The sequence below is a fragment of the Cherax quadricarinatus genome, chromosome 12, assembly GCF_038502225.1.
Source record: "Cherax quadricarinatus isolate ZL_2023a chromosome 12, ASM3850222v1, whole genome shotgun sequence".
In the NCBI taxonomy this organism is placed as follows: Eukaryota; Metazoa; Arthropoda; class Malacostraca; order Decapoda; family Parastacidae; genus Cherax; species Cherax quadricarinatus.
The window spans coordinates 12,708,167-12,722,382 of record NC_091303.1 but is presented as its reverse complement, the minus strand read 5'-3'; the positions used below and the strand labels follow the sequence as shown (position 1 = coordinate 12,722,382).

General features: G+C 41.9%; 1 protein-coding gene across 4 annotated transcripts in view; it reads right to left on the bottom strand.

The window, feature by feature from the left end:
- Nucleotides 1-11,861, bottom strand: part of LOC128686666 (tyrosine-protein kinase RYK) — a 32,052-nt gene extending 20,191 nt beyond the window's left edge. Inside the window, exons 1-4 of one of the 4 annotated variants that reach the window (XM_053773677.2) lie at nt 11,734-11,861; nt 7,246-7,408; nt 5,496-5,652; nt 5,221-5,238 (exon numbers count right to left, since the gene is read on the bottom strand). In XM_053773677.2, coding sequence (XP_053629652.2) covers nt 5,221-5,238; nt 5,496-5,652; nt 7,246-7,361 — 291 coding nt within the window. In that variant the 5' untranslated portion in view covers nt 7,362-7,408; nt 11,734-11,861. The remainder of the gene's footprint in view (nt 1-5,220; nt 5,239-5,495; nt 5,653-7,245; nt 7,409-11,733) is intronic. The other 3 variants (XM_053773680.2, XM_053773678.2, XM_053773679.2) reach the window with 3 other exon arrangements.
- Nucleotides 11,862-14,216: the final 2,355 nt, after the last annotated feature.

Genomic DNA, 14,216 nt, shown 5'->3' with positions numbered 1-14,216 from the left:
TGATCAAGTGCTGTGTTGTTAGTGATATATATATATATATATATATATATATATATATATATATATATATATATATATATATATATATATATATATATATATATATATATATATATATATATATCACTAACTAAAGAAAGTGTAATGAACACTTGTGTATCTGATGAAGAGGACTCCAGAGGGGGAGGTCAAAATATACAGACCAATTAAATTTCTGAGTTTGTCTCAATCTGGGTTATTATTGAGCATATACAGTAAAGTGTATTTCACAGTGTATATATACATTGTGCAGACGATGCACCATCCCCCCAATGAAAAGCAGGGGTGTCACTAGCACGTTAAGAGACCATACAATAAGTGTCAGGGGCCCGAGACTGTTCAACTGCCTCCCAGCACACATAAGGGGGATTACCAACAGACCCCTGGCAGTCTTCAAGCTGGCACTGGACAAGCACCTAAAGTCAGTTCCGGATCAGCCGGGCTGTGGCTCGTATGTTGGTTTGCGTGCAGCCAGCAGCAACAGCCTGGTTGATCAGGCTCTGATCCACCAGGAGGCCTGGTCTCAGACCGGGCCGCGGGGGCGTTGACCCCCGGAACTCTCTCCAGGTAAATCTCTCTCCAGGTATGTTTAATGAGCAGGTAAACATGCAAACTAATATTCATTGCATAAACTTTTTATGAAATAAATGTGGCTACTAGACTGGCTCTGAATTTTTGGACTGTGTATCATTTGTTTAGTCAGAGGAATAAGAAAGTATAAATAAATTTATGTAGGTACACTTTGGAACAAGTGTACCAGCTCCAGGCTTCACTAAATGTATATAATGAAACATCTAAATATATACATTACTGGAAATCTAATCCAGTGTAATGGGGAGCCCATCACTTTGGTTTCCTCAGTAAAATATCTGGGAATCCCCTTTGACCCCATGCATGTCAGGAGAATTGATAGGTTACAGTGTAGTAAAGAAAGTGAATGCCAGACTGAAGTTCCTGTATAGACAAGCACAGTGTCTATACCTACTGAGGCTCGCAGGACCCTATGTCTAGCCCTTATACAATGCCATATGGATTACGCTTGCTCTTCATGGTACTCTGCCTTGACCAAAAAACTAGTAGACTGCAAATCACCCAGAACAAAATTGTAAGATTCATCCTGGGGCTGGGACCAAGAGCACATGTAGGCCAGGATGAATTACAGCAGTTGGATATGCTGAATGTTGAAGACAGAGTAAAACTGAAGCTTAATCATGTTTATAAAATTGTCACAAACAGTGTCTAGAATATCTTGCTGCCAATTTTGTCAAGGTTGAGAACCAAAGCAATCATAGTTCTAGGGGGAGAGAGCACAACTTTGTAGTACCCACAGTCATTGGCCAGGCTTCAATCACCTTTTATTGTACAGCAATAAAGGAATGGAACAGACTGCCCGCATATGTCAAAGCCAGTCATAGCATGAACCAGTTCAAGAAGACAGCCAAAAGGTGTCTGATGAATGTAGCTACAGAAAAGGAGGGGAATGATTTTTTATTTTTTAGCTAACACACATGTAATTTTACCTTATTCATGGTAATGACCCTCTTATTGTAGATAGTCTTAATGACTCTCGTGTAGTAGATAGTCTTTTTAGTATGATAAGATGTTATCTTCATTACTGAATGATAATAAGATATTATAACCTTTATATTATAAAAATAAGGTAAAAGGACCCTAATGGAAATAAGTCACTCGACTTTTTTTGGGTTATCCCAGGTTCTTTACACGTGCTGTTATGTATGATAATCTATGTAACTGTATTTGTGTATACCTGAATAAACTTACTTACTAACTCGATCCTGCATAAACACCACAAAAAATATATATGTATTTATACATAAATGAATGCAAAGGCACCAGAGATGGGTATCAAGGTAACCCATGGAGGTTTTCTGTGGTTTAATAACAATGAGTGGCTTGGGGAGAAAAATGTACTTTATTGCACTTTATAGCAACCAGGGAGAGAGACTATGTGTACAGGGACCTTATAATCAGAAAATATTACAAAAACATGCCACTGGGAGGACAAAAGGGTCCAAGACATTCACAAATGCCATCATTTGTACAAGTTATCCTCGATAACATCACAACTGTATCAGAGGCTGATGTATGTAGCAGTTATTGTTATAGTGGCACTGATCCAAGGAGCTGGCACTGATCCGGCAGCTTGATATCAGCTGAACTTTCGATGTCGTTCCACTCAGCCTCAAGCTGTCACTCTAAGTTAGAATCTACAATTACTGGCGGCCCGTGGCTTGGTGACTAAAGCTCTTGCTTCACACGTCGAGGGGTCCCGGTTCGATTCCCGTCGAGGGTAGAAACATTGGGCGCGGTTCCTTACACCGGTTGTGTATGTTCCCCATCAGTAAAATGGGTACCAGGGAGTTAGTTGACTGGTGTGGGTCGCATCCTGGGACAAAACTGACCTAATCTGCATAACAAGGGGCTTTCTACATAGTAGTATGTCATTAATGTCAGCTAGACCTGTATATCTTGTACACGTACTTGTAGAAATAAAGATATTATTATTATTATTATTATTATTATTATTATTATTATTATTATTATTATTATTATTACTTATGATTATGGCCAAGGTGCACAAGGTTACATGTGAATTGTATTCAGCTAATATCGTTATCGCGGCCAAGAATGAAACATACGTATAACAATTCACCCTAATATATACAAGAATCTGACAAGAAGAGAGAGTATGGAGACATTCTGGACGACTTTTCTACAGATTATATCGGTCGGACCCCTCAAGGAAGGCTCCTTGACGCTGGTGAGGGGCTCTTGATCTAGGGAATTGGATCTGTGCTCCTGGAGTTTACCTGGAGAGAGTTCCGGGGGTCAACGCCCCCGCGGCCCGGTCTGAGACCAGGCCTCCTGGTGGATCAGAGCCTGATCAACCAGGCTGTTGCTGCTGGCTGCACGCAAACCAACATACGAGCCACAGCCCGGCTGATCCGGAACTGACTTTAGGTGCTTGTCCAGTGCCAGCTTGAAGACTGCCAGGGGTCTGTTGGTAATCCCCCTTATGTGTGCTGGGAGGCAGTTGAACAGTCTCGGGCCCCTGACACTTATTGTATGGTCTCTTAACGTGCTAGTGACACCCCTGCTTTTCATTGGGGGGATGGTGCATCGTCTGCCAAGTCTTTTGCTTTCGTAGTGGGTGATTTTCGTGTGCAAGTTCGGTACTAGTCCCTCTAGGATTTTCCAGGTGTATATAATCATGTATCTCTCCCTCCTGCGTTCCAGGGAATACAGGTTTAGGAACCTCAAGCGCTCCCAATAATTGAGGTGTTTTATCTCCGTTATGCGCGCCGTGAAAGTTCTCTGTACATTTTCTAGGTCGGCAATTTCACCTGCCTTGAAAGGTGCTGTTAGTGTGCAGCAATATTCCAGCCTAGATAGAACAAGTGACCTGAAGAGTGTCATCATGGGCTTGGCCTCCCTAGTTTTGAAGGTTCTCATTATCCATCCTGTCATTTTTCTAGCAGATGCGATTGATACAATGTTATGGTCCTTGAAGGTGAGATCCTCCGACATGATCACTCCCAGGTCTTTGACGTTGGTGTTTCGCTCTATTTTGTGGCCAGAATTTGTTTTGTACTCTGATGAAGATTTAATTTCCTCATGTTTACCATATCTGAGTAATTGAAATTTCTCATCGTTGAACTTCATATTGTTTTCTGCAGCCCACTGAAAGATTTGGATCTGTGCTCCAGTTCCCTGAATTAAGCCTGAATGCCTTCCATCCCCCCATAGGCGCTGTATAATCCTACGGGTTTAGTGCTTCCCCCTTGATTATAATAATAATAATAATATATCGGTCGGTAATAATAGGCCTGATACTCGCTAATTGTCTTAAGGTTATCGGTCAAACTTTGTGTCTGGATGGTGTTAGAGTTATAATCCCAGGTATGGATTTGAGTTTGATTTAATATCTTTATTTACTACTCCTAGCTGACATCAGTGACATACTATATAGAAAGCCCCTTGCTATGCTGAACATTTCGGGCAAATTTGATATGTATTTCGAGTTTGGCTGTAATTTTGTATACAAATTTCTCAGGATACTATTTATGCAGAAAAAAAAAATAGGAAAGAATAAGAGCTACGGATGCTGTACGGTCATAAAATTCACCGGATTAAGTACATATACAACGTGGATAACGAGCCGTGAAGGAGATGCGTAGGAGCCGACGGTCAGCCATAGAAGGGAAGGAAACACGCTAGTGGATTCATGTCTGACAAGCGATGGCTAGCATTTTGTGAGGCATAATTTATGGGCACGGACAATGGGCGAGTAACCGGTCTTGTGTGGGGATGCTTATACTGGCAAGACTAATGCTTGCGTCCATCAACATCCACTATTATCACTGCCTGAGGGCAAGACGCTACCAGCGCATCCCTCAGTGAATATTTTGGGTCCTGCTCAGCTGGGACTAAGGTGTTTGAGGAGGTGGTCTGTTATGTTGTGCTGCTTCTGCTGCTGTTGGTAATATAATGGTGTTACAACAGCTACTGCTGCCTTTTTCCTTCCCCCCTTTCTTCCTCTATCCCATTTCTCACGTGTGTGACAGAGTTACCTTGAAATGATACTTACAGAACTAGTATCTCCAGCCCTGTTGTAACGAAACCCTAAAAGTAGCCTTAGCTACTGAACCCATAGTGCAATACTAGACGATATCTTAATCGTCCTAGAGAAGTCTTCCAGCTTTAGCTGGGTGTTAGAGAAGCCAGAGCTCGAGCTGAGGGTGTTACCCAAACACGTTAAGAGGACGGGCTGCAAATCAAGAAATTAAACCCTACCACGGGTGGGGTTTAAACCCGCTGTCAGAGTCTCAAAATTAAACGTCAGTGTAAGCACATTTACCCTAGAGGGGAAAAACAATATAGATGCTGGTGGTAGAAGATAAAATATTGGTGATGCTGGAGATCTTGGTGGTGCTACAGGTGTTGGAACAAGCGTTGGTGGTGCTAAAGGTGTTGGTGCTACTTGAACTAGAGCTAGAGGTGCTCGACCTGGTGTTAATAGCGTTAGAGCAGGTGTTGGTGGTGCTAGAACAGGTGTTGGTGGTGCTCGAGCAGGTATTGATGTTTGAGCAGGTGTTGGTGGCGCTCGAGTAAGTGTTGGTGGTGCTAGAGAAGACTCCTGAGTACACAAAACAGTATTACCTTGGCTTTCCTCTTTTTCTGACCGCAGGTAGGCGTGTTAAAATTTGGGAGCAAAAGTCAGCTAATATTTACACAATACTCATTATAATGCATTTTACATAAATGTCGCACTTTGCAGTGGCTTAAACATATTTACCACAAGCTATTATTATTAGTAGTATGAACTGAATTTAACTAGAAACATGTGTAAGTTATAGTTCTCACGGAACGAGGAATAAAAACTAGATCAACAATATGATCCATCATTTGTAAAAACGCAGGCAGGCAGGATTTACCTCGTGGGTGAGAATGGGAACCTTCTTGAAGGAGGCGATGGTGGCGTAAGAGTTGCTTCTCAGGGAGGTGCCACCGCGGCCACTGCCTCCTGTAGTAGCAGCGCTGGTGTCGCCCACGTAGCCAGGTCCACTGTAGTACCTGCAGGTGAGCGATGCCCTGCCCCAGGCACGAGTCAAGGTATATCAAGGCAAACTTAAACTACAAAAAGAAAATTCTTGAAGAGTGTAAAATCAGGGAAAGAATTTAGAGAGCACTGATCCCAAACTGATGTTCTGCTCACTCACACACTAGGCCTATACACAACAAAACAAGTATTATATCTTGACTCACGATATCATAATGGCACGATTGCAAACAAACCATACAACGGGTGGGAATAGAATCCGCGATCAGACTGGCGGGTTCTGTCCCCGCCTGTGGTATGGTTAAGTATTATCTCTGGCTGGAGTGCAGAACAGGGATGTTTAACCTTAAACTTGTGCTCCCCCATACCAAATTTATCCCAACTCACGCACCCCATCTCAAAAAAACTGATTGAAAAAGGATTGAATTAACATCCAAAATATTTTGAATTTACATTTTATTGAAGGTTTGTAGAAATAAGCAAAGTACTCTAGTAAAAAGAAAAAAAATATAGTATTCATAAGTGTACACAGAAAAATAAATTCATTTAACTGAAGTTAACAAAACATGTGAATGACTTAGTCTTAACAGAAAGACAAACACTCCAGTGAGACTACTGCTTCAGGATTTTATTTATGAGCAATTTCAAGTGAGGTTCGACTTTCTGCACGATCGGAAACTAATATTTCGTAATTTATCTATATGTAATTTTTTAAGAATTGATAAATTGTATCCCAGGGACCGTTCATGCAGCCCCTCTAGGACATCCCTGGTGAAGGATCTCATGACCCTGCTATGGCATCGGTAAACCACATTAACAGCTTGTCCTAACAGTTCATCCAGGACCCCACTGGTACTTTAGTGATTATAAGAGCACTGAGAGCTAGTATGTGGAGGCGTGTGTATCTCGTTGTTAGCGGACGGAGGATCGAATCCCATCACGCCATCCGCTACATGACCAACATGGGTTTAAATAAACCAAATAAAAGGCATCAGAGCTAAACTGTGAGTCCCGGTGGCCTCCCCACATCTGTATACCTAAACTTCGATTGTAAGAGGCAACGATCTAACTAACAGATGACACATGAAACAGCGCAAGCCTTTATTGAAATAAAGTCAAAGTAAAGGTTTAAGGTGTTTCGTGCGTCTTCGTCATCTAGAAAATTATTAAAAATTATCTTTACATTAATGGTATACAATACCAAGAAGTGGATGTATACGACACGTGCAACACCTGGGTATCTTTCTTTATGAAGGCGCTTACCAGTGTCTTTTTCAATCCAATACAGAGATTTTAAAGGGGAGACAGTAGAAGTATAGCGGTAATTTAGAGGTGTTTAGACCTTTTAATACCTCATCAAAACTCAGGGGTTGAAAACTTAAATTACCTCTCCACTTCGTCCACTGCCTGAAGTTTAATCTCTGTATTAAATTGATATAGCCACTGGTGGGCAAAACGTCTTCGTAAATAAAGAAATCCAGGTGTTGCAAATGTGTTTCAGTCATCAAATACATCCTCGTTTTCATACCTGTGTTCCATCATGGTCTAGGACTCTAGGAGTACATAGTATGGGATGCCACCTGGAATGAGAAATGTTCGTACTAGAAGAGAAGCTTACTACTCACTGATTTCTGGTGCGCTTGACTCTGAGGTAGAGCACGGAGGCGACGGTGATGACAAGCACGGTGAAGGTGCAGGCGGCGCCCATGGCCACGTACAGTGTCCCCAGCGATGTGGACATCCACTCTGGACGCAGGTAGATCGACTCATTCCTCGGGGCGAACTCTTCTGGGTGAAGAAAATTGGAGGTTATTACTCGTACCTCACAGGAGCTACGAGACAGCTAACAACAGGAGAGTAAAAGAAAGAAAATGATAGAGTTAACAGGAAGAACAGCGTGGGTAGTAGGTGCCAGAAGAAGAAAGTAAATAAAGAATTTACGAACTGGTAACACGGTGAAGCACAATCATAGTCACTAGAATTAAAAATCGTATATACTTCTGTACCCCATTCCCCTCGAGAATAGCCCTTCAAATAAATGTAAAGTTTTGAGTGCTAAATCAGCTAATCTCGGGAGAATTGCTGTATTAGTGTACCACAAATCCAAAGGCTATAGGAAAAGCATGAGTATTTTCAAAGATGAAAATACTGGGGAATAAAGGAAATGTTTTCAGTAATTTGTCTTGCTTACTTACACCTCTCCTCTTCATTTGTAAAAAAAAAACTTCGGAATTTTAAACTCAGACTTTAGCAAAACTTACAAGCCCAAGAATGAATGCTTCACAGGGTTTGGGGTTCACGCCATATACACATGGCCAGAGGCCCAGAGCTGCACTGGGTATTATCGGACTCATGAGTGCCGTACCTTAATAAGGACCCGACCAGAGTGCTCCTCGGATGAAGAGGATTTTGCAGTTGTAAAAGCATTAACAGGTGACTCACTGTAGTTGTGTGAAGAAAACGTAGATGAAAACTTTTGAAGTCGCATCCACGTTAATTCAGGAAAAAGTTCAGAAAAGTCTTGAAAGCTCATGCAAGAAAGTTTCAGTTTTGGTCGCGGTACGCTTTTTTTTTTTTTTTTTTTTTTTTGTCTTAAAGGTGAATAATGCACCCACTTAGAAAAATAAATCAAGACATTCCAACGAAAGAAATATAGGAAAAGGCATCGTCTTGTTATCGGATCCTCTGGATTGGATCTCAATCCCTTCCACCCACCACAAAAACGGGGATCCGCTCCTGGCTTAGCTGTCCAACACTGAGTGTGGGCCAGGGTCACGTTCCGCATCTGTATCTAATCTGCCAAGAATCAGGAGACTCGCTCTGGCGTCTTTCCTCCCGCCTACGCTTCCTCACCGCTTTCCTTGATTCAGAAATATGCACGGTTATATTTTCATTCCAGTTTTGTATTTGGTGTACTTGTTCCTGGGATAACTTCCTGAACTGTCTGTTGCAGATTTTCTCCTCAGGCTGCATTGCCTCTATGGGTTAACTCCAGAACTACCGAATATCTTCTTTTTATATGTTTCTGTCCTTAGTGTTAACTATAAATATTTCAAATGTGACTCTAGGTATCTATGTACGTACTATGTAAACATAGATAAGAAGTTGATGTTAAAAGTGTGGACTGTGGCTTAGAAAAGCAGGCGCAGTGAACAGACATATCTTTTATGAAGCGGAAAATCTGTCTGTCATTCAGATTAAGGAGTGGTGGAGGCTAGTTCCTCCATCCGCCAATCGCGAGAAAAATCCTTGGCTGCAAGAGAAGAGAATTTGATGATTTTTCCAGGGAGCAGCAGGCTTACTAGTCATTACTAGGCAGAGGCAAATGAACAGCGAAGTACTGTAAAGAAAAAAAAACCAATGAACGGAATCAATGTTATTTGAATCTATGCTGTTATGTGAGGCTTGTATATGTGCTGTGCTGCAACAACAGTTGTATGCGTGTTGCAAAATGTCGCCTTCTAACCTAACATTATAAATCACTTATGTTTACCTGGAGTTTACCTGGAGAGGGTTTAAGGGGGTCAACGCCCCCGCGGCTCGGTCTGATACCAGGCCTCATGCGACCAAAATGTACTTACCAACTTCCCCAACAACCATAATGCTATACTGTCTGAAGAATGGTGTAAATTACTGCAAGCAATAGGGATTTCTTCAATGTAAACTTAGATAAGGATAAATAATTATGGAAAAATTGTAAAGACTTGGTTGAAACAATATGCCTAAGGACACTGTTGGAACAATGAACGAAGGAATTATGCAATTTGTAAAGCTATCGCCCTAAAAGGAAATTATTCGCTTTATGTAATAGCAATCATGTATTCAGGAAGACTTTACAAACACGCACAAAATAAAACAAAAGTAAACACCATAAAAAAAATAGCTTAAACATTCAGGAAAAAGAAAAAAACTTGCATATCATGTATAATGACCTGCATCTTTTAGAAATCCCCAAGCGGTTGATATTTAAAGACTGACCCAAAATTTCATCGAAGGTCCTACAAGTCTCCCAGTTATTAAAAAATTCTCGACATAGGGATAAAGGCCAAATCCCAGGGCAAATCACTATGATATACCGCCACAAATAGCAGGAAAGAAGCTAGCGCTGAGACAGCATCACCTGGGTGCAACTGGCCCTGGGAAAGGTGTGCGCATCCAATCTTCAGTGCACAGAGAATCAACTAATGAATGAGACACGTGCAGCACTTGCGTATCTTTATTTCCTTAAACGTTTCACCTTCACAGCAGGCTTTTTCAGTCAATAACACATGTGATTTAATACTGGAGACAGTGGAAGAAGTAGAGAGCGCCAAATGAGCACATCCTGTCGGGCGCTGAGTAAAATACTGTTCTTCTGGATGGTCCACTTGGGGACATAGCGACGAATGTGGCTCCAAAAATTGAGTGAGAGCAAAAGTTTGTTAAAGAGTACGTTCTACATGATAGTCTCTGGTACGTGAGGTCGTACATAACCTGCGACTCAGACATGGCCTGGGTACACACACCTGGTGTGTGGACCTGCTGGACGTGTACATACACCCGGTGTGTGGACGTGCTGGACGTGTACATACAACCGGTGTGTGGACGTGCTGGACGTGTACATACACCCGGTGTGTGGACGTGCTGGACGTGCACATACACCCGGTGTGTGGACGTGCTGGACGTGTACATACACCCGGTGTGTGGACGTGTTGGACGTGTACATACACCCGGTGTGAGGACGTGCTGGACGTGTACACGGCTGGTGAATCGCATCTGAAGCTTTTGGGACAAATAGCGACGAGGAATATACTTCGCGGGGACTGCTGGAACGAGTGCAGGGACACAACTGGAACGAGTGCAAGGACACAGCTGGAACGAGTACAAGGACAGCTGGAACGACTGAAAGGACACAGCTGGAACGAGTACAAGGACGCAGTTATAACAACTAGTATAACAACAAAAGCACAACAATGACAGACGGCTACCAAATAAGAGAAAATGTATAAAGATGTCACCTAAACGATCTCAGTAGAACAAGACCAACCAACAAATAAAAAACAACGAGGAAATGTGCCAATACAGAGGTGATGCCACTTAAAAAAACAGTGGCACTAGAGCCAGCAGTTCGCTGTGCCACAGTGATAAGAAGTTATCGTTCGCGGACGTTAATTCCTTCAGAATTACAGGATTAGCGGGACGTGGCAGGAAGCACTGTTCGCCCAACTTGTTTGCGCTCTCCGGGAAACCCCTCCCGGATCACGGCAGCGACTCCCAGCGCACGGCAGCGACTCCCAGCGCACGGCAGCGACTCCCAGCGCACGGCAGCGACTCCCAGCGCACGGCAGCGACTCCCAGCGCACAGCAGCGACTCCCAGCGCACGGCAGCGACTCCCAGCGCATGGCAACGACTAGCGCACGGCAACGACTCCCAGCGCACGGCAACGACTCCCAGCGCACGGTAACGACTCCCAGCGCACGACAACGACTCCCAGCGCACGGCAACGACTCCCAGCGTACGGCAACACAAAAACACATCCAGGGGCACACTAATACCTCCCTGAGCACAGTAACACGTTCCACTGCACACCAACACTTCCGAGTGTACACCAATGTCTTACAGCGCACAACAACACATCTAGGCGCACACTAAAACCCTCCCTGCATACAGCAACACCTCCCAGCGCACAACACTTCAAGGCGCACAACAATCAATAAAATCTTTCATTTCGTTGTTTCTTTCAGTTTTGGTTCAGTCTAATGGTTCAGGATAATATTATCCAGAACCGGTTTCTACCATACGAAGTTATGGAGAGGAGCAACCGTACGTTGTGGAACAGACTTAATGGAACGATGAATAGACTTAGGGGAACAAGGAATGTACTTGATGGAACAAGGAATATACTTAATGGAACAATGATTAGACTTAATGGAACAAGGAACAGTTTTAATGGAACAAGGAATGCACACAAAAGAACACAAACTAGACCCGATGGAAAAAGGCATGCACTCAACGGAACAAGAAAAAGACTCATCAGATCACAATAACCTCACTGGAACAAGGCAAAGTTTACCTGAGAACCGAGGGTACCACTGGAACAGAGGTGCCTCCAGGCTGGAGAGGAGTAACGTACCTTTGAGGCAGATCTTCTTCCTCTTGATAGTGATGTTGGTGAGGTTGTGGGCACGGTTATGGGTGGTGATATTGAGGTGGAGGTTCACCAGCACTTCAGCGTTGACCCGACCAGAGCAGGGCAGCGACACGCTGGAAATATGCATAATTTTCTTTTAATTAGGTTTTGGGTATGTAGCATAATATATATATATATATATATATATATATATATATATATATATATATATATATATATATATATATATATATATATATATATATATATATATATATATTTTCCAACACACCAGCCGTATCCCACCGAGGCGGGGTGACCCAAAAGAAAAAACGAAAGTATATCCTTTTACATTTAGTAATATATACAGAAGGGGTTACTAGCCCCTTGCTCCCGGCATTTTAGTCGCCTCTTACAACACGCATGGCTTACAGAGGAAGAATTCTGTTCCACTTCCCCATGGAGATAAGAGGAAATAAACAAGAACAAGAATTAGAAAGAAAATAGAAGAAAACCCAGAGGGGTGTGTATATATATGCTTGTACATGTATGTGTAGTGTGACCTAAGTGTAAGTAGAAGTAGCAAGACTTACCTGTAATCTTGCATATTTATGAGACAGACAAAAGACACCAGCAATCCTACCATCATGTAAAACAATTACAGGTTTCCGTTTTACACTCACTAAGCAGGATCATATATATATATGTATATATATATATATATATATGTATATATATGTATATATATATATGTATATATATGTATATATATATATATATGTATATATATATTTTTTTAATACTTGACGTGCTGTTGGAGTGTGAGCAAAGTAACATTTATGAAGGGATTCAGGGAAACCGGCAGGCCGGACTTGAGTTCTGGAGATAGGAAGTACAATGTCTGCACTCTGAAGGAGGGGTGTTAATGTTGCAGTTTTATAACTGTAGTGTAAAGCACCACTCTGGCAAGACAGTGATGGAGTGAATGATGAAAGTTTTTCTTTTTCGGGCCACCCTGCCTTGGTGGGAGACGGCCAATGTGTTAATAAAAAAATAAAAAAAATAATATATATGGATAAGACACATTTGCAACAATTGGGTATCTTTACTGAAGAAATTATTAGGCATATAATGACTGTACTGTACAGTACTAGAGTATGTACAAAGTTAGGTACTGTGTTATCTTCGGCATCGACTTCTTCCATTGAAAATGAGTGAAACAAGCCCTGGTAGGAGTAGAAGTGGCAGTTTTGACGTTATCAGTCCCTCACCCTCGGCGGAAGGTGGTCAGTCCCTCAAGTCTAAAACATAAGAATGTAGCTAGACTATGTCTTCGGCAACAAAGTTTTTATTTGTTGCAAACGCGATGTTATTCACCAACTTGGGCGTACTGCATTCCATCAATACTATGACAATTGTCTTGAAGGCGCACAAATGTTACTGTCACACTGTATGCAAATTTAAAGCAGGATTACACTATCAAGAGGCGAGAGTGTCCAACGTTGGTGGGTCGACGCTATTATTTAGCAAAATTGCATACATCAACAGTACTGGGTGATAGTCGACTGGTGTGGGTCCCACCCTGGGACAAACTGACCTAATTTGCCCGAAATGCTCAGCATAACAAGCGGCTTTCTATATAGTAGTATGTCATTGATGTCAGCTACGCCTGTACCTTGTACATGACTTGTAGTAAATAAAGATATTATTATTATTATTATTATTATTATTATTATTATTATTATTATATCTTCCAGTAGAGCTGGAGTTGCTATTTCTTGGGAATTATCATCTCTCAGGATGGCCTGTCCCATATATACAGGGAATATGAAATTATTATAACGATATCTCCATCATCACAGATCGGGGGAAGAAGACAAAGAAACAAGCAGGAGGGAAAGAAATTCGGATGACAATAAATCTAATTTTATACACACACTAATTAATATTTTACAATGCAGTTATTATATACCTAAGAATATATACTGGCGCTAACCTCGCCACCACCGACCTCAGCATCATGAAGGAAATTGTTGACACATTGGAGAGAGAGAGAGAGAGAGAGAGAGAGAGAGAGAGAGAGAGAGAGAGAGAGAGAGAGAGAGAGAGAGAGAGAGAGAGAGAGAGAGAGAGAGAAACTCACAACTGTTATAACAAAAAAAAATAACGTCAATATCCAGACAATAAAAATAAATGCAATATCAAGTACACTTCGTCAGGAATAATTTAAATGCAGTTATAATTAAACGTCGATACAGATCACAAAGGCATAATTTCCAACACATCGGCACTGACCACACACGTGCGGTTTCAAACGCACTGAGGCGAATGATACCGAGGTGAATGAAATTACTTACCACCCAACATAGTTTATTTTAAGCATACAACCACACACATCACACGAAAGATTAACATCAAATATTTTCTACAAAACACACACACACACACACACACACACACACACACACACACACACACATAACCAG